The sequence below is a fragment of the Pleurotus ostreatus genome (genome assembly GCF_014466165.1).
Source record: "Pleurotus ostreatus strain PC9 chromosome Unknown scaffold_6, whole genome shotgun sequence".
NCBI classification, from domain to species: Eukaryota; Fungi; Basidiomycota; class Agaricomycetes; order Agaricales; family Pleurotaceae; genus Pleurotus; species Pleurotus ostreatus.
The window spans coordinates 48,135-66,305 of NW_023503161.1; the positions used below are offsets into that span (position 1 = coordinate 48,135).

The 18,171-nt window shown below is 53.8% G+C and overlaps 9 protein-coding genes across 9 annotated transcripts; 2 read left to right on the forward strand and 7 right to left on the reverse strand.

The window, feature by feature from the left end:
* Positions 1 to 1,636: 1,636 nt before the first annotated feature.
* On the reverse strand, positions 1,637 to 2,519 carry PC9H_008279 (uncharacterized protein; the record flags this gene model as incomplete). Its single annotated transcript, XM_036777793.1, has 3 exons — positions 1,637 to 1,972; positions 2,122 to 2,245; positions 2,299 to 2,519. 3 exons carry the CDS (start codon positions 2,517 to 2,519, stop codon positions 1,637 to 1,639), a joined length of 681 nt encoding a protein of 226 aa, XP_036629221.1.
* Positions 2,520 to 6,002: 3,483 nt separating this feature from the next.
* Positions 6,003 to 7,438, reverse strand: PC9H_008280 (uncharacterized protein; the record flags this gene model as incomplete). The annotated part of the gene is made up of 3 exons (XM_036777794.1): positions 6,003 to 6,871; positions 6,922 to 7,079; positions 7,143 to 7,438. 3 exons carry the CDS (start codon positions 7,436 to 7,438, stop codon positions 6,003 to 6,005), a joined length of 1,323 nt encoding a protein of 440 aa, XP_036629222.1.
* Positions 7,439 to 7,755: 317 nt separating this feature from the next.
* On the forward strand, positions 7,756 to 8,265 carry PC9H_008281 (uncharacterized protein; the record flags this gene model as incomplete). Its single annotated transcript, XM_036777795.1, has 1 exon — positions 7,756 to 8,265. One exon carries the CDS (start codon positions 7,756 to 7,758, stop codon positions 8,263 to 8,265), a length of 510 nt encoding a protein of 169 aa, XP_036629223.1.
* Positions 8,266 to 8,736: 471 nt separating this feature from the next.
* PC9H_008282 (uncharacterized protein) lies at positions 8,737 to 9,060 on the reverse strand (the record flags this gene model as incomplete). Its single annotated transcript, XM_036777796.1, has 1 exon — positions 8,737 to 9,060. One exon carries the CDS (start codon positions 9,058 to 9,060, stop codon positions 8,737 to 8,739), a length of 324 nt encoding a protein of 107 aa, XP_036629224.1.
* Positions 9,061 to 9,454: 394 nt separating this feature from the next.
* On the forward strand, positions 9,455 to 10,427 carry PC9H_008283 (uncharacterized protein; the record flags this gene model as incomplete). Its single annotated transcript, XM_036777797.1, has 5 exons — positions 9,455 to 9,484; positions 9,538 to 9,761; positions 9,808 to 9,866; positions 9,920 to 10,210; positions 10,261 to 10,427. 5 exons carry the CDS (start codon positions 9,455 to 9,457, stop codon positions 10,425 to 10,427), a joined length of 771 nt encoding a protein of 256 aa, XP_036629225.1.
* An 81-nt stretch (positions 10,428 to 10,508) lies between these two features.
* Positions 10,509 to 11,600, reverse strand: PC9H_008284 (uncharacterized protein; the record flags this gene model as incomplete). The annotated part of the gene is made up of 2 exons (XM_036777798.1): positions 10,509 to 10,727; positions 11,454 to 11,600. The coding sequence occupies 2 exons, from the start codon at positions 11,598 to 11,600 to the stop codon at positions 10,509 to 10,511; spliced, it is 366 nt and encodes a 121-aa protein (XP_036629226.1).
* Positions 11,601 to 12,018: 418 nt separating this feature from the next.
* PC9H_008285 (uncharacterized protein) lies at positions 12,019 to 12,450 on the reverse strand (the record flags this gene model as incomplete). The annotated part of the gene is made up of 3 exons (XM_036777799.1): positions 12,019 to 12,062; positions 12,119 to 12,176; positions 12,229 to 12,450. The coding sequence occupies 3 exons, from the start codon at positions 12,448 to 12,450 to the stop codon at positions 12,019 to 12,021; spliced, it is 324 nt and encodes a 107-aa protein (XP_036629227.1).
* A 1,146-nt stretch (positions 12,451 to 13,596) lies between these two features.
* Positions 13,597 to 15,477, reverse strand: PC9H_008286 (uncharacterized protein; the record flags this gene model as incomplete). Its single annotated transcript, XM_036777800.1, has 5 exons — positions 13,597 to 13,611; positions 13,677 to 14,895; positions 14,947 to 15,339; positions 15,391 to 15,418; positions 15,471 to 15,477. 5 exons carry the CDS (start codon positions 15,475 to 15,477, stop codon positions 13,597 to 13,599), a joined length of 1,662 nt encoding a protein of 553 aa, XP_036629228.1.
* A 1,473-nt stretch (positions 15,478 to 16,950) lies between these two features.
* PC9H_008287 (uncharacterized protein) lies at positions 16,951 to 17,541 on the reverse strand (the record flags this gene model as incomplete). Its single annotated transcript, XM_036777801.1, has 2 exons — positions 16,951 to 17,400; positions 17,458 to 17,541. 2 exons carry the CDS (start codon positions 17,539 to 17,541, stop codon positions 16,951 to 16,953), a joined length of 534 nt encoding a protein of 177 aa, XP_036629229.1.
* Positions 17,542 to 18,171: the final 630 nt, after the last annotated feature.

Genomic DNA, 18,171 nt, shown 5'->3' on the forward strand with positions numbered 1-18,171 from the left:
CATCTGGCTGGCTTGAGACGCAGACTGATGCGTCGGTGCGTCGGTGCGTATCTTCGTCGCCTTTCGTGTTCGTCTTTTTCTTCTGTTCTTTTCTTTTGTTTCGTTCCCGTCTCGTTTCGCTTCCATGTCGCATCCCTCCTACTGGCACCCCGCAGCATTATCGTTGCGCCTTCGCGTTCTCGGGGTGCGTCACGTCGTTCTAGTCGTTCGTCATTCGTCGCCCGTCGTCCGTCTTGCATCGTTTCATTCCTGGGATCCCTTCCCTTCCCTTCCCTCTCCTTCTCCTCGTCTCCCCTCCTCGCCTGTGCGCCAATCGCTGACTCCGCTTCCCTCACAGCACCGACGCCTCGCTGTCCTCTCCCAGGATACGCGCGCGCAATCCCACAGCTCTGGATTCGCGCGCCTGCGCTCTGGATTCGCCGGTGCGTACTCGTCCTCTCCGCCCCTTTCGTTCCCCGTCTGTTTCTTTCCCGTCTCCGTCTCTCTCCCTCCTCCCATCCGTCCTTTTCCTCTTGCACCGTGTCGTGTCGCGCGTGCGTCTCCCGTCCTGCTCGCATCCCGCTCTCGTTCCCGTTCCCCGTGCGTATGCATATGCGTCTTTGTGTGCGTATTGTGTTCGTGGTCGTGCGCATTCGCAGGCTGCAGCCCCTTACGTCTCGTAGTCATGTTCTTGCCCGTGCCTCGGCACTGGCGTCGGCGTGCACGCGTTTCCGCCCCCTTTGCGCCCGGCTGTCGCGTTCGCCTCCTGGCGTTGAGTATTCATGGCTATGTTGGCGTATTCGTGGTTATGCTGGCGTGCACGCGTTGGCGTTTCTGTTAGTACCAAGCCCACGTCGTCGGCGTCGGTGGTGGTGTTTGGGTTTGGGTTTGGCGCATCGTGCTGCAGCCGCTCGCGCTGGCCCCGGGATTCGGATTCGGATTCGATTATCGGAGGGGCGGCGAGGCGTCGAGACGAGGGCGCGCACGCAGGGGGCTCCTTCCTTCCTTCCTTCGTTTCTTCGTTTCACGTATTCTTCATTTCATTCATTCTTCGTCTTCGTTTCTTCACTACTCGTTTTGTCAATTACTTCGTCATTGATGGCTTCATGTCTTCATTTGCGCTCTCTCTCTCCTCGTTCATCTGTTCGCGCCACGACCCGCTACCTGCTACACGTTGCACACTACCATTGCCTGCCGCGCCAGGTCCCAGATCCCAAGTTGCACGTCCACGCACCCGCTCTGCAACACACGAATGCAGCGCCAGCGCCAACGTTAATGCTCGGCCCACGAAACCGAAAACAAAGTAAGTGCATACCTCTTCTTCGTGCTCATATCTCGTAACCCATTCGCTGGTTCGTGTTCCATCTCTGCCCCAGTCCATCGTGATGAGTCTATTCTGTCCCTTCGTTCGGTGGTTATGCACGTTCGGTATGCTTAGTTCCTTGTTGCTTTCGTTTGCTGTCCGCCCCGTTTCTTGCCTACGCCCCGTTTTGCCTACCACATTTCTGGAGTTCGCTTTCGTTTACGTATCTCGTCTTCGTTGGTTCGTTTGGTTCTGATTTGCTGACGCGTACGCGTTCTGACGCATCAAGGTCGAGCGACTTGCGCGACTTGGATTCACGGCGCGGGATGCTGGGCGGCGTGAACGGTGTCATCGCTAGAAGTAGCGCGTCTTCGTCGTCGACACCGTGTTGTCTCTGGACAAGCTCCGCACTTGTGGAAATTGTGCACCATTCCCGTCGTCGGCGTGATCCCGCGGCAAAGGGATGCAGTGAATGGAGTCTGAGGCTTCGTGCTGGTGAGCCATGCCGTCTTGATAGAGGACGTGCGTGTTAACCTCGTCCCTGTCGTCTGTCTCTCCACACACTCGCTCACTGAAAGGCCCTTGCTGCGGCCCACCTCCCTCCCGTGCTCTCTCGCATTCCTGGCCGATCGGGTCGACGTTGCCTACAAATGGATGGCGATTGGCGTGGTCGCCTTCGTCTCGCCGCTGCTACCGCCGTGTGCCATTAGCCTCTTCGTCCCGTCGCTGTTGACACTGTTGGCGCCCTCTCTGTCCGTACGAAGCCTGTTCCCGTGCCCACATGTCCCCGCGTTGTCGACGTCGTCTGTACATCCCCTTCGTATACACCGTCAGCGCACGTTTGCGCATTCAATGCCGTGTTCGTTGCACCAGCCGTCCATCGCGCCCAGCGCCCCAAGCTCGTGATCGCACCCTCGTTTGTAGAGCGCTGCTCCATCGGCTTTGCCCACTGGCATGTAGGAGCTGCGGGTCAAAGTTACAGCACATTAGGTGAGAGATGCATACGTGTCGCGTACCTGTACGGCGCTGTCTCCCTCCATCCCATCGCACCTTCTGCCACTCGCCGCAGGCCTTGTTCGATTTGCCGCCGTCGAAGATGTCCCCGTCTGGGGACTTCGTCGTGGTAGCTCCGGTGCGTGTTGAGTGTAGTATGGGCTGTCGACAGCACGACGTGGCGCTGGAGTTCGAGAGTTGGCGGCAACATGGCAGGATGATTGACGGCGGGGCTGCCCCGCATTGTGGCACTTGAACCAGCGCCACGTGCGGGATTGAACTCCGCTCCATCCGTGCGCCTACTTCGGACTTCAACTCAAGCGCGCACCACGACGACGACGGGAACGACAAGGACGTCCACGACAACGTTGAAAGCCCATGCCACGGTCCTTCTCCTTCTAACCCCCCCTTCTTCTGAATCTCCCTGAAACGATGGCGTGTCATGACCGACAGACAACCTGCCTGTATGCCATCCGTTTGCTCCCAAGTCGAACGACTATCCAGGTGGCGAAAAATGGCTTAGAATCCGGGGAGTGAGAAGAGACGGTGCCGTGGATATGTGGCACACCCTGTTGAAGTTGCTAGGTAAGTCTCCAATCCCCTCAGATTGGTTTTTGGTTCACATTGCCATTAGCGCACGCGCGCGACAGCTGCAGGGCGACCCTTCTGGCTACTGAGCAGTGGCGCGAGATGGTGATTTTGAACGAGGACTTTGGCAGCGAAGCTTGGGTGAGTGGACATCTTCATAGTATGTCGACCGTGGTGATTTTGACCATTTTGATAGGATTAGACGACGTTCCGAACTGTGTGTCGAATCACACATGTGCCGCGCATTCCGTCCCAGGCCTCGCGCGCCTTGGCCTGCCTGACGTACTCCAGCCTGAGCTAAGTCACCCTGCGCCGCTTATAGCTGCGCTGCGGAGGGTGGGGCATCCTGAGGTGCAATGCGTCGGCGGTAGAGGCTATTGCTCTGGTGTTGCCGCGACTCAACTGGCGCTATCACTGAAGTGGACGACCTTTGCAGCCCATACCACCCGTAAGAGCACTTTCCATCGTCTAGACTTGCATTGACGCGTCTTTTGTCACCTTCTAGGATAGGTTATTCGTGCGCCCACTGCAAGCGGAAGCTTCGACTAGCTTCGACTACTCCGCGCCCCACATTCGAAGGACAACCACCTGGAGTTTGCAGCACACTCCCTTCATCCCTCCTTCCCGACATTGTTGCGTTCGAAGATACGATCCCTGAGCAGTGCACTCCCGCTACACCCCTCTTCCCCACACATCATCTCCCTGCAGAAGCGCCCCATTGCCCCACTCGTCGACTCAGCACTTCCACATCATCTCTCCGTTCACTACGAAACCAACACACCTCGGACGAGTGACAGCACCTCTCTCTCCTGCGCAACGCAGCTTCCGCCTTGTAGTCGACTTAGATGGTGGCGGATGCGGTTTCAGCGTAAAGCTGGCCCCCACGTCCAGTCTTCGGTCCTGCACAAGCCAGACTTGACGCTCAGTAATGCATCCTCGGCCAACATACCTCTCGCAACGAAGTCCTGGCGTCATGTCACTCCATTGAGCGCCTTAGCGTCACCCCGCCCTCCGCGTCAGCCAACATGCCACAGGCTGTCTGCTGTCCGTCGTCCGCCCGCCCTGCTAGCTACACCCTCACTCGAGCGCGCCGAAATCCCCAACCTTCGACGCGCATACATCCGGCGCTGCCAGCGCGTCGTGCGCAGCCCGCATAGACCAGCTTCGGCATCAAGAGCCGTACGAGCATGGGGACAACCTTGCCCTGCTCACATGAAATGTGCATGGCGGCCTAGTCTCGACCTGCCTCGCATGAGAAGCTCGCGCTCGCCGCGGCGCACGTCCGTCCCCATCAACCGGTATCCCGTCCGCGATGCGCGCTCGAGCGCGATCTTCGTCCCTTCCGATCCAGATGTCACTCCATTACTCGCCGCGTATTGCCCTGGGCTGTGGACGCTGGCGTATCTCGCAGCATTCCTGAGGCGAAACGGGTTGCCGGTCGCGACTGAGGCCGCGGTTTATGGTGTTGTGGTGTGGTGCGGTGGTCGTATGCGCTTGAGAGGACATCGATGGTGGGATGGACAAGGAGGGTTGGTCGTATGAGTTACTGCATTGTAGTTGCTGTAACGTCGTTGAGGTGGTCGTTTCGCCCTTTCTGGTGTGCTTTCTTCCAACGTCATCGTCATCTGTTATACATTTCATGTACACCTTTCTTCTTCTCTTCATACCACGCGCGTGCACTCTGGCCTGTATTTGTGTCTACGGGTACTTGCCTATACTCACAACCTCCGTTTTACTTTACTCCTTGTGGCACTCCTCGCATGCGCGGTGAATTGTATGAGGTAGAAAAAAGGATAAATACTATACTTGAAACGAGGACCCAGTCGCGTCTACGAGTCCGTTAGTACGTTTGTTTTCATTCTTTTCATTCATTCATTCGCTCGTCCTCGTTCTCGTTTTCTTACGGAAGTATACTTAGAAAACGGTCTCATTATCACAAAGGTGCTCGTTTCACGGCGTCATCAACTTAACGGTGCGTCTTTGATTTTCTACTATAAGATCCATACTAACCAGACCTTCTAACGATTTTATAGGCCTACGACATCGATTTCATCAAGACTTTTCGCTTTCACGCTCGACAGTTATAAAATATTCGATCAAAATCCATAGCCGACTACACTAACATGCCACGCAAACAGAAGACAAACGGCTTCGTTCATCGCACAAACCACTCGCCGCACCATCCACCACCCCGACCAACATCTCTGCTCGCAACCCTGCCAGGTTTCGTACGCTCTCAGCACTGCACCCTCGACGACATCAAGAACTTGAGGCGTTCGGCGAGTACCACTCAACCCTATGGTGAGTTCAACTCGATCGTCCACATTTTGCTAAGCTAATTCGCTCAGGGAAAGACAATTCAATAACTAACCATCTAACAAAGTCCTTGGTAGGGTTGATGTTAGTCAATCTCTGGATGATGCTGATTCATTAACTCCCAAGGCTTTCGACTTTGAAACTCGTCTCGAACACGTCGCGGGACACTCTGTGCGTGCGTCACCGAACGCGAAGACGACACACGGAGCGCGTTGATCGTTCCTGCGCTCGCGAACGTGCCAGGGTGTTCATGGTTGGTGGACGCACGGGGCCGCAGCGAGGGTGGGCGGGACGCGCCATCGCTGACCGGGGCCCTTGTACTGCAAGCGCCATGCCGGTTCGCTGGGCCGCACGTCCTGCATCTGCGTCTACACGCGCGGATGCGGCGGGTTTGAGGTCGGATGAAGATGAGCTTGCGCAGCATCTCGAGGAAGATCGCACGCGCGTCTTCGTGCAGTCGGGACACCGTCCCTTGTAAGGTATGTATCGTTCGTCTAAGCTCGTAGATGTGCATTGTTAATTTCGATGCGTGCAGTGTCTACCTATCCTCCCGCAAGCATCCCCTCCGACCTCGTCGCCCTCGCCATCACACGCTCGACGACGCGACGCGCGCTCGCGCCATGTCTATGTTCGTCGTGTCCACGCGCCCTTGGGTGTGGTCGGCCTGAGTTCTGCGCAGCTTGGTCGCGGTGGATCCGGGTGAGCGGGCGTGGGCGTGGCGTTGAGGCGTACGCTCGGGACTAGCTGCTAGCCACCACTGTGGCGACGATCAGACAGGTCCGGATAAGGGTAGTGGATGGAAGGTACGCACCGCGGGAGAGTTTTACTCCCCAACGTTCAACTTGAACAACGCGGCGCCTTCATCACCGCCTTCATCACCGCCTTCATCACCGCCTTCATCACCGCCTTCATCACCGTCTTCATCACCGCTGTCCTCCCACCAGGTTTCTTCGGCCTCCGTCTCGTTCTCGTCTCCTGGTTTATACTGCTCAACTTCGGACGTGTTCCCCTCGTCAATAGCCTGGCCTACCACTGCCTTTTTTCTTCTTTTTGCTTTAGGTTGCGTGGCGAGCATGGTCGGACCATATGCTACGTGGTTGTTGACAATGGAAATGGTCGCATCGCGCATTGCAGTCAATTCACGATCCGAAGCCTCGGTGCCCAGTACGAAGATTTTTGCATTGGCAAGTTTTCTGACGGCGGCATCGAACACGGCTTTCACCTTCCAAGCGGGGTTTCTCTTGCGAAGTTCCTCCACCGAAACATCAAACTCCATTTCCGGAACTTCGTCCCGGGAGAATTGAACCCATCTCCAGTGAAATCCACTGGCCACCATTACCACGACTGACTTGGCAGATAAGTCCTTTGCCAAGTAGACGCAACAATAGAACATGAGATCCTCCGCGGCTTCAGTTAATAAGTCCTCGAGATCCTGATCCCAAATGTTCCGCTGGACAATGTAGTTGGGTTTATGCCGCGTGGGCGAGGTCTTGTTCTCGAGGAAGAACGGAGAGCACTCGTGAATAATTCTTAACTTGTTACGCACTCTCCACGCATACAAGCGATCCTTGTTGGTGGGCTTCAGCTCCTTCAGCGCGACTAGGTGGTATCCAGTAAAGTCTGGAACTATGTTCAAGCTGCCTCCATCGGCAACTGTGCCTTGAGAGGTGAACGAAGTATTCTCCAGCGCATCTTCAAAAACAGTTTCAGTATAGGTCAGAATCTGATCGCATGGGATTCACCTTTCGGATCTTCCGCATCATGTCGCACTTTTACAAGCTTGTCATAAGCTTCCTGACCCTTCGCCAGCAAAATCGTGAGTTCTTGCTTGGCTTTCTGCTCGCTTGCCTTCAAGGTTTTCTCTCGGTTCTTCATTAACTGCTCGGTGCGGGTTAACTGTCTTTCAGGATCTGGCAACAGTGAAAATTATCACGATGAATTCAACTGAGGTCCTTGGGTGGACTTGCCATCGGGTTGAGCAGGCTCTTCCTGCTCAGGAGCCGGCACATGAGAGGCATAAAGGTGAGCCAGCCTTAATCGTTCAAGCTCTGCAGATGAGACAGAAATCGTGGTGCGGGAACGAGTAAATATTTGATCACGAAGTTGAGCGTCGAATAGTTCCGTGAGCACGGTGTGGTAGGCTAAATAGTAACCTTCTTCCAGATTACGAGGGTTGTAGTCATGAGATAAGCCAGCGGAAATAGCAAGTTGCGTCCGGAGAGAAGTCTTGTGCGGGCGAAGGGCCTTGACTTTGGGCATGATAGTGAACACGGTGGGGGGGCGATAGTTGCAATGGCTGGTGGACGATATTATATAGACCCTGGAGGCGCGAACAATAACATTGCCTAGGTTCATAACAATGGTTCGTGCCTAAAAAAAAGATCGATAGTCGCGTGCGATGCAACTATTGTTCTTCCTGGCAACAGTCGCAACGGTGAGGCGATCTCTTGTTCAAGTTGTGCGGAGAAATGCTCAGGGGACCCACGGGAGGTGTGACACGTGACACGGCATTTCAGTACTTACGAGAGCTGAGTGTGGTTGAACTTCCAGAACGCTATACTCTTCCGAACCACCCAATGTCGTCTGAGACGTCCACTTCTGAGACGTCCACTTCTGCTCCAGACTACGAACTCCGCGCGCGCACACTCCTCAGGTCTCGACGCCCTCTCCACACCAATCCTCCGGACAACGCTTATGGTGTTTACCTCACCAACGAGTGTCTGCTCCGTTTTGGCTACATGATGCGCGAGTCACAGGGCTATCCTCCCAGCACCGACTCAGAAGCCGAGGCCAGAGATGCCAAGAACCTTGCTGCCAGCGAACTGCCCCTCCTTGTGCAGATCGTCGTCCCCGGGCTGACACTGACGCGGTGGCGACCAGTCCTCGTTCGACCATTTGGCCCGCTGGGGATTAGGCGCCTCCTCGTGCTGGCTGACGATAACTCGCAAGAGAATATGAAGATGAGGAATACACCTGAAGTCGAGCAGGAGCTTGTTGAATTTCTTGGCCTGGAGGACCAAAAGCCTGCGTGGTATGCTGTTGTTAAATGGTGCGTGTGTTCACTCTTCAATTCTTCAAACCATTGACTTGGTATGTAGATCGTGCTCCTGCCTACAGACGTTGAGGACGTCACCCACTTTACCGTATCGCTTACGGAGGCCTGTTTTCATCTCATGCACTGCTCATGAAATGTTCGATGATATGTTTCCATTAGCAACCTTGTCAATGACTGTAAGACGTTCTACTGTTAAACCGATGACCAGTCATCTGCTACCCTCGTATTCAAAGTGAACAATTTATATCAAGTGTGGTACACGGCAATTGTACAAACGTGAAACGCATCTGCGTATCCACTCTTTTGGTCTGGATGATATTGCGGCGTGAGTAGCGGTCGGCCGTCCGCACAAAGGGATGATTCTACTAAGGATAAGATGAGAAAAAATCTGGCGTCGATAAGCCCGGTCGAATAAAGGTTCCACACCCGTCGATCCATTCAAACTGGACCGTGAAAGAGCATGTCAATCTGATGCTCTTCTGAATAATACAACCACGTACGATCACCAATTGCGGAGGACGGTGTCCCATGAAAGATCACCAGGCTTTAACTCTCTAAGTTTCATGAAGAAACGCTTGATCAAAACATCCTGCCGCCTTTCACGAAACTTACGGCGCTTGTGGTCGTCGGCGTGCTTGGTGACAAGAATGAATGCGAAGGTGTCCTTGGGTTTCCAAGGTGCGTACTCTATGGCGCGGATCATCGGGAAGTTTGGGTTTATGGCGCGCGTATGTCGATTGATATAAACCTGGGCGTTGAAGATATCATTCTCGTCAGGATTCATCCCCAGCTTTTCTGCGATTTTACAACCCAGCTCGGGTTTCATGATATAACGGAGGAGATGTGCTAATTGTCAAGGTGCGGGTGGCAAATCTCATGGTCAGCGATTTGTTCCCACGTCCAGTTTACGATACCAGATTGGCTTTGGGCTGATACGTCCGTCGCGGACTGTCCGTTTCCATCATGGTTGAAGTTTCCTAATGCTGGTTTTCGAGCCTACCGTCCTACCATCCAACATCCAACAGCCAAGTCGAAGTCTCTCCTCCATTCCAAAGGCACGTCGTTATCCGGTAGCTCCTGGGTACTCAATCTCACTCACTGACCAGCCGCATTTCTGCTGCTCACATGGTGCTCCTCGCGTCTGGTGTACATCTCCATTTCAGTCCCCTTTCTCGGCCCTCGGGCGTATCCAAACCACTTCTGCCTAGTCCCACCCAACGATGTCCTTTTTGCTCCGCCTATTCAAACAGGTATATCATCTAGGGCGCTCGTCATTCCATATTGCTCAACGCTTGATCACCAGTCCAAAGAGGAGGACTACGAAACCATCCTTTCCACTCTTTCACGCGACGTTCAATCTCGCCAGCAAAAGCTTGCCGATATCCGTTTACGAGAACGCCGCTTGACCCTTTGGTCGACTCTTTATACCGCCGCAGCGTATGTCGTCTACGTTTGCCTGTGGTATTTCCAGGCCCTTATGCTCCCGCGCGGAGTAGCTCTGGCACCAGCCATTGTTGGACCATTGATGTGCGTCGTTTCGTTGAAATCCCTGCATGCTTTGATCGTTACCTAGAGTGCTGTTTATCCGGCGGATAGTTCAGCTTTGGTATTCGCGAAAAGAGGCCCACGAAGGTGCGCATCCACGACGTCTATGCCATTCCCGCTCTTAGCTTACCATGATACAGAAAAGACGCTGCAACATCTCCTCAAGCAGCAACGGACGAAGGTGGAAGAAATCAAGAAGAAGACAAATTACTATTCCACGCGTGATCTCCTCTCGAAGTACGATGAATCGATGCCTCTGAACACGCCGCCGCCTCCCCAGGGCCTTCGCCAGAGACTCATCCCTGCGCCGGGCCAGACGCCCAGAACACCCAATAACGGCGGGCCTCAGGCTCTCGCCTCAACCTCAGGACCGAATGGGAGAAATCCTGGCCCTCCGGCGCTGATCCACCCTGCCTTGAATGCTCTCTCTCGTGTGTACTCGCATCATCATCGTTTCTTGCCACTGACAACTCATCTCCAGCGTCGCCGTTCCTCGCCACACCCACGCGCAAGCAGTGGTACGACAAACTCGCGGACGCCCTGCTTGGCGAAGACGACCAGGCGCCGCCCTCGCGACGCCCTCATCTGCGAGAAGTGCTTCAAGCACAACGGACTCCTGCCCGAGGCGATGTGGGAAGACGCCCGTGAGTCCGCTGGTCTTCGTCCTTTTCCTTCACCGGCGACAAATGCTAATGAACACGATGTAGAGTTCCGGTGCATCAAGTGCGATCATCTGAACGCGTCCGTGCGCTCGAAACGCGAGGCTAGACGATCCGTGTCGCCTAGCGCTGCCTTGGTGAATGGATCTATGTCTGCGCCGAGAACGCCTTCGCCAGTGCGGAATACAGCTGGACGCGCGCCTTCGTCTGCGGCGTCGTCGCCTGCCGCATCTCCGCCGCGGAGCATAGCAGATCCGTCTTGAGATATCGCGGACAGGATGGACGAGGACTAGGTACAAGTTTTTGATTCAGTCGGATGTCGTGTACAAGGGTCGCTGGCGCATACTCGCCTCCTCGCCTCCAATACACCTATACGCCCATGTTTTGAGTTGTTGTTGGAACAAAAATGCGCCGGCTCAGTGTTTCTTAACGGCCGATGGTAGAGCGGCTGCGCAGTGCGTAAACCCTCGAGCCTCAGACCTCCCCAGGTTCCTTCAACGTCTTCACTGTGTAGCTCACCCAGCCCTTGAAAGCGTTTGAGGGAGGCAATCACGCTTACCCTCGCAATAACTCTGTCCCATTCGGTATTCTCAGGGAGGGATCCACCTTGCTGAAACAGATGGGACGGCTTCGCGCTTGGAGTGGCAAATGGTAGACAAGGTCGCCTTAATCTCGGCGGCGGTAACGTTCATTCGTCGCAAGGAGAGACGCCATTCTTATGAATGATAAGCTCTTGCGTCGTCGTACCGTGATTTCACCTAAAAATTCGTCGGGAATGCGCTGATCTATCGTTCAAGCAGGGGACGCCGAAGTTTATCGCTCGCTCACCTGCTGTTGGCCGTCTGCTTGTCAAGGACAACAATTTCTACGCCATGCCAAACCTCCCAAGTCATTACGCCCAGGTATACGCCAACGATCGTTCTGGCTTGCGCAAGTTCCCTGAGGACGGCACTATCCGTCACGGAGGCGCTATGACTCCGATAAAATGAAAAAGAAGTATGCAGAAAATCCTGACCTGAAGGTGAAAGAGTTCGAGTATCGCCCCCGACACGATGTCGAGTCGGCTTTCTGGTGCAGGGAGGCATTCTTGCTCCTCGCCCTCGCCAAGGAAGACAGCGTCCAAGCCTCCCACTTTACCATTGGCGTGTTTGTGCTTTCGCATGCTACGAGCCAACGGGTTCAGCTACTAGTCCCTGTTCTTCCACTCGAATATAGAAAAAGGAGTGAACGTTTCAGCGTCTTGGTTGGTTACGATGTTACGTGATGAGTATGTGGGTGGGATCTGTCGGACTTCGTGAAGAGAAATCGGCATCTCGTGGTAGGCAAGATGTATTGATTGATGTTGTGGAATTGGCGAGAGGCAACGAGGAGCGCAAGAAGTACTCGACTCTTCATATAGAAACTCATTGACAATGGCGATAAGAATCTCATTCGAAAGTGTTCGGAGACTGGGGATGAGCCCAAGATAATATTGTGGTCAGATTTCTTGGTTAACGATTAAGTGGTGGGTGATACGAATACATTGCGCAGCCTGGTTGTGGTATATTATTATGGCGTAGTGGGAAAGTTTGGTATCCGTGTCATGAAGCCGGATCGTGCAGAATGGCCAGTAGGTATTTATCGTCTAAGACCGTTATCATGTCAGCGTTGAATTTCACTAGAAATATTTACAAAGCGCACCGGGAGATATCATAATCTCATGTCTATTCGTTCGTATTCGGAGGAACCGGACTTCATCCTGTGGCCTGATCAGGGTTTTTGCGACATTCATGGCATACTGAGGGACTCACACCACCATTCGGATCGTCAGACAGATCCTCTAACGAGCTCTGCACGCTCTCCATGATCTTCCCAATAGCGATAGCGTACTTTCTGCCATGCTCCCCGTCAAATATGACCCCGGATTGTCGTACGATGCCGTGAGGATGACCCCTGGACAAGACGACATATCCCAAGACAGTGCGGTGGGACGAAAGGAGCGATAACGTATGGTCGATCTCCGGTGTCGACATGGTGGTGTTTTAGCTTTAAGAAACGAGAAGTTCCACTTACAGGCGCCAATAACATCATGTGACATGGCGCGTATAATAATAATCGTAATCAGCACTGTAGAAATGTGAAAATACTTAGTACTATGCAAGGAATCGTAAGCGAAAAACCAAGTACAGACAGATCCAGCCGGATGACTCGCCTTCTCTATGTCGAGAATACCACGACCAATTAGAGGCCCTCAGACTCATCCTTGGTCGTTTGTTGCCCTATAATCAGAAGAACGGTAAGCGGTCGCAGTGAACCAAGATGGAATACCGAACGCTTCGCTTTGGACTCCTCTTCCTGCTTTGCGTCGTCGCGCAGCAAGCGCTTTCCAAGCACACTGGTATCCCAATCAGTACTTTTCTCATTGGCTGTTGGCTGTGGAGTAATAGTCGTCGCTTGACGTTGTTTCATTTTGATCGTCTGTTGTGTCGCGCGTTCTCTCCGTATCGAATTTGACATCCTTTTTCTCTTGTACCCAGACGTGGATATGGGTTATTTTCTCATGTCTAATCCCATTGTCCCACTCATACGCGACCAGACATCTTATATACCCGATAGTAGAGTACAGTACTCAGTAGTCAACAGTCTGCGAGGCGCGAGATGTGCCGGCAGCAAGAGACATGGGGTGAAGCGAAGTGAACATTATGAAGGGTATGCTTGGATAAATAGTCAATAATGAGGACAGGTTCACAGCGAAGCAGGTTAATGCATGAGCACGTCAAAAGTAAGCGAAACGAAATAAGGAGTGTTCATACGGCGCCGAACAACCCAAAGTTCAAGTGACAAGAAAGGCAGAGTGTTCGAAGGCGAAAGAGGACACGAGACTCTTGTGAACAAATACGAATGTATCGTCGTAAGTGGTAATATATACTAAGAAGAAGGAAGGGCGTTAAGGAGAGTGAGGGCGTCCAGATAGACGGAGCGAACAATTATAGACGGTGAACGCGAAGGGTAAGTGCAAGGGGCGTGATGCGGGGCGAATATACAATATGGCGACAGAAACAAGAGACAAGATGAACGTATTGACGACAATGTACAGGTTTCGCTTTTGAAGTTTCGAGGTTCGGCGACATCACGATGGGGGAACAAACGAACCCGATGGTGGCGGGAGGGCGAAATTCTTACTCGTTTCGTACCTGCGACGCACCCGCAACAAGTGAGTATCACATCCTATCAATTACCCAACCGATCAAACACGTACCTTCAGCACCCGTCTCCCACCATCATCCTGGTCGTCCTCATCCTCACTCTCCGCCATCCCACCGTACCCGTCATCCTCCCTGGATCCTGAACCCAAGCCCGGCGAAAACGGATTTGGCAAGGGTGAAACCGTCCTCGTAGCATACTGCCCGTCCGACCCAACTGGTGCGACTCCCGGAGGTACTAGCCCTCCTCCAGTCTGGTAATGCGCCGCATACGACTCCTGAGGCGATGCCCCGCCGCTGCCCAATCCTGTTGAGGCAGTCGTTGGCGTAGGGCCCGACGATGGCATTGGCTGTGGATACCCATTCCCAGAATAGAATAGGTCGCCTGTGTTCGCCGAGCCGAGGGAACGTCCGCGGGAGAGATCTGATGAATATACCGACGCTGAGGCCGAGGTAGGAGCGTTGGTGTATTGCGATGGCCCGCGCGTGACTGAGGCTCCACCAGCTGCACCCGCACCGAAGCCAGCAGCTTCTAAAAGTGCATATTCATTACTCCCGGGGTTCCCAGCGTAACCAGGTTGAAGAGCGGCAGGTGGGGGAGGCGAGGGTGATTGTGAATGGTTGTGTTGCGAGCCAGGCGGAGATTGCGTGTACGAAGGGTATTGCTGTGATGGAGGGGGAGAAGGATACTGGGGTTGCGGGTACGGTTGATACTGCTGAGGTTGCTGGGGGGCGCGGTTGTGATACCATTGGTCCTGCGCCTGCATGGCTCCAGGAGCAACAAATGCAGGATACGGCGTCTGAGCCTCGCCTGCACCAGGTGCTAGACCTTGTGCTTCTAATGCACGCTGGCTCCGTGCACGTGCCAGGGCACTCGCCCCAATTCCAGCTGCTCCTGCTCCTGCAACGAGCCCCGTGGCCGATGCATTCGACGGTATCTCGCTCATTCCGTAGGTCTCGTACCCCAAGTTCGGTTGACCATAGCCCGAATCGTAGCCAGTGTACGACTCCTTGCTTCCGCTTGCGCCGTATCCGCCGCTGGTACCGCCTCTTCCGTATCCAGCTGCCCTACGCTCGATATCGTCGTCGTCGTCGTCGAGGAACGCTGGAGCTTGCGCCGCCGCCGCTTCAGCAGCAGCGTCCGCGATCTCTCGGTCGAACTTGCGAGCTCGACGTTTTCTGATAGCGTTGGTGATGAGGGCGAATACAACGGCCAAGACGACCACGCCAACGACTGTGAATACGCCAGCTACAGCTCCAGTGTTGGAAAAGAAGCTGATGAGAGTTAGTAAGCTATCTCCGAAGACGCGGGTATTGGTGACTCACCCGCTGCTGTTTGACTGGTCGTTCACAGCCGTTGTAGGTGCAACATTCCGGCTGATCGTCGGCGCAAGAGTCGTCTGAGTAACAGTGACAATTTGAGTTCCTGAGGTGCTTGTAATAACCAACGTCGTGCTTGGCGGGGGTGCGGAGGTCGAGGTGATGGTCGGGGTTTCTGAAACTACTGATGAAGAAGATGACGAGCTCGGCGTGCTTGTCGTCTCCGGAGGTGGACTTGAAATGGAAGAAGAGGAAGACGTAGAAGGTGTTGTAGGAGGGCTTGACGGGGGAGACGATGATGTTGGAGGCGGCGGAGGCGTCGTCGTGGGGGGCGGCGATGTAGTCGGAGGATCCGTCGTAGTTGGCGGCGCAGTTGAGCTCACCGACGTCGGTGGCGATCTGTACCAGAAAGTTTGTACTGGATCGATCGAACATGATACTGGGACTTACAAGGTAGGCGGCGTAAGTGGTGGACTAGCTGTAGTGCTGCTATAAGCGCTATTACAGCCGGAATTCGATGTAGCACTCACTGGCCATGATATCTCTCTCACTTTATGTCAAAATGAGTGTGAATCCTCCGCGAAAAGCGACTTGCTGTGGACGTCGCAGCAAAAAAGGGAGGGTGCGGGGAGAGAGTGAAGAAGAGATGGGATTGTGAGAAATTGTCGAATGAAACAATCACAGCTGGCTTACCTAATGATAAAAAAGAAGCACTTCCAATCTCGGTCGACGACCACCAGCGAAGGCGATTCGTTGGCAAGTTCGTGGGGCGAGGACCTGCTCGAGTGCGATATGGAGACGATGGTCAAAGTTGCGTCGTGTAGTTATCAAGGCGGCTTGAAACTGACGGCAACCCTTTTGACGTCTCGACCCCGCTTTCGGAGGACCCTGGCTTGATCCTCCGAGCAAAGGCTGTGCTCAGCGCGTGGTTTCGGTCAACTTGTCTCGGACAGGGCGTTTCATGGACGCCGGGAAAGCGTGGCCTCAAACCAGATAGCACGCTGCTACGAAGCCAAAGACAGGCGCGTCCGCAACGAATCCGCAACAACGAATAAGGTGTATGTTCATATCTGCTCCGTTCATCAATCAGATTAATGATCCTCTAGATGTTGCCAATTGATTCAACCGACGAATGGAGACTGGCGATCGTGATGTTAGATGCGCTGGGCTAGAAACGGTGCGACCCCACAATAACACAGTACTGTTGAGCACATTGTGCCAGAATGGAGCGTCTGTTGTAGGCGTTGTATTTATTGCCGTCGATCATGCAACACGTACATTTCGTAGATGCTTCTATGAAGGCAAAGAGCGAGGCTCCTACCAACTGCTAGTTATCGGACGTGAGTTGTGTAGTGCATGTCCCCCTCGTTGATCTCACCTGTATCAGCTTCTCCTAGCATCACATAGTGATTTATTGACGGTAGCGCGGGCATTCCTACCCGCCGACCGTCGTTAGAAGTGTCCATAAAATTTCCAAGACGAGGCATGCGGCGTAGGTCATGACTGATGAAGGGCTTGTCGAGTGATCTACTCAGTAACAGCCTCGTCCAAAGCGGGTCTCCGTAACTCAATTCGCCAGCGAAACGATGAGACGCACAGGTCAGTTGAACAAGTACATGATTGTGACGGCCCGTTCACAATCGGTCATGTTCATGAGCGGTAAATATCGTCCTCACCGCTGCGCTCGACGAACTCGCAGCGGTTTGTACCAATAACGGGTAGCCACAATAATGGAAGTCTTGCGAGGAGTAAGGACTATCAGTGACCTCACGATTCGATTCCAACTCACAGGTTGAGCGGTAACAAGATGGAAAGGGCGTACAACAATAATTCATGAATAACCATAGCTATAGATATGCTACACCGCTGTAATAGTCTCGCTACGGCTTCACAGTCAAACCCCATAACGATAACCACCAACCCCATAGAAATCTAAGAAGCCTTCAAAGTGAGCTTTCCGCAATTTCAGAAATACATTGACCGGACATACCAAAGGACGAAGAGAACCATTTAAGCAGCAAAGACATACCCAGCAACGTCCTCACTAGTGTAACCTTCCTTAAGCGCCTTCTTCCTCTCTTCCCAGCTGGTGGTGTATAAGTGATCGACGGTCCCGGCGTTGAGCAGCCTGAATAATGGCTGGCTGCCGCACACCTGTTTGTCGAAGATGTACGCCGCGATACCCTCGCGGGTATACCCCTCCCGAGTAGCGCGGTTCGCCTCGCGCTCGCTGGTGGTGTAGAAGTGGTTGGTGCGGGAGGGGTTGAAGAGGCGGATGAGGGGCACAGTGGAGGGCTCCTGGGTGGCGAAGACGTTGGCTGCGGGGGTTTCGTGGATATACCCAAGGCCGATGGTGCTCTGCCACTCTGGGTTGCTGGTGGTGTAGAAGTGGTTGATGTAACCGGGGTGGTAGGCACGGTAGAATGGTACTGCGCTGCGAGGGCGAGGGCAGGGGTTTTGCTAGAAGGAAAGAGCCCGTCAGTTAGGACGACTAGAGGTACGGTTAAGCAAGCATACTTGGGCAGCCTCAGCCTCAGCGGGGAGAGCAGCGGCTTGGGCGGCGAGGAAGAGAGAGGCGACGACGGCGAGCGAGAACTTCATGGTCGAATGCAATGGTGAACTGCAAGTAGGTAGCTAATGCAAGTTAGAAGCTGAGCCTGAGGAAATGTCGAGAGCTCACCGCGGTTTATATACCAATCACAATTGAATTACTTTGAGTCACACCGCGTGCTGGGGTGTTCGATTGAGAAGATATGTGCTCGCATCAATGCTACTGCATGTGTAGCGCCTGTGGCTTGGCTGACCTTGAGCAAGGAACGGAAGTCATGGGCACAGTCCAGAGCGAGTAACTTGCATTCAATATTCGAAGATATGCTAGACTGGAACCATGCTTGCTGATGACAAAGGCGAATGGTGAGCGGCGTCCATACGATTTGAAGCTTGAGGCAAGCCAACATGAGGGTTTTCTATTATGCTAAGGGCATACTTCGGGGATCGCATATTGACCTCACATCAAACATCGCTCTATCACAGCGATCTATCGTGATACTGGCCGCAGGAACACTGTGCCAGCCATATATGAGGCCTCTCAGTGCCATTATACCACACGCATACGCAGTGGAACAGCTCGCTAATCCGCCGCTGGCTATTTGAGTATCACGAGTGGGCTGGTAAACGGGGAAGCACCGAGATCCCATGCGTCTTCTGGGTAAGACGGCGAGGTTATCGATC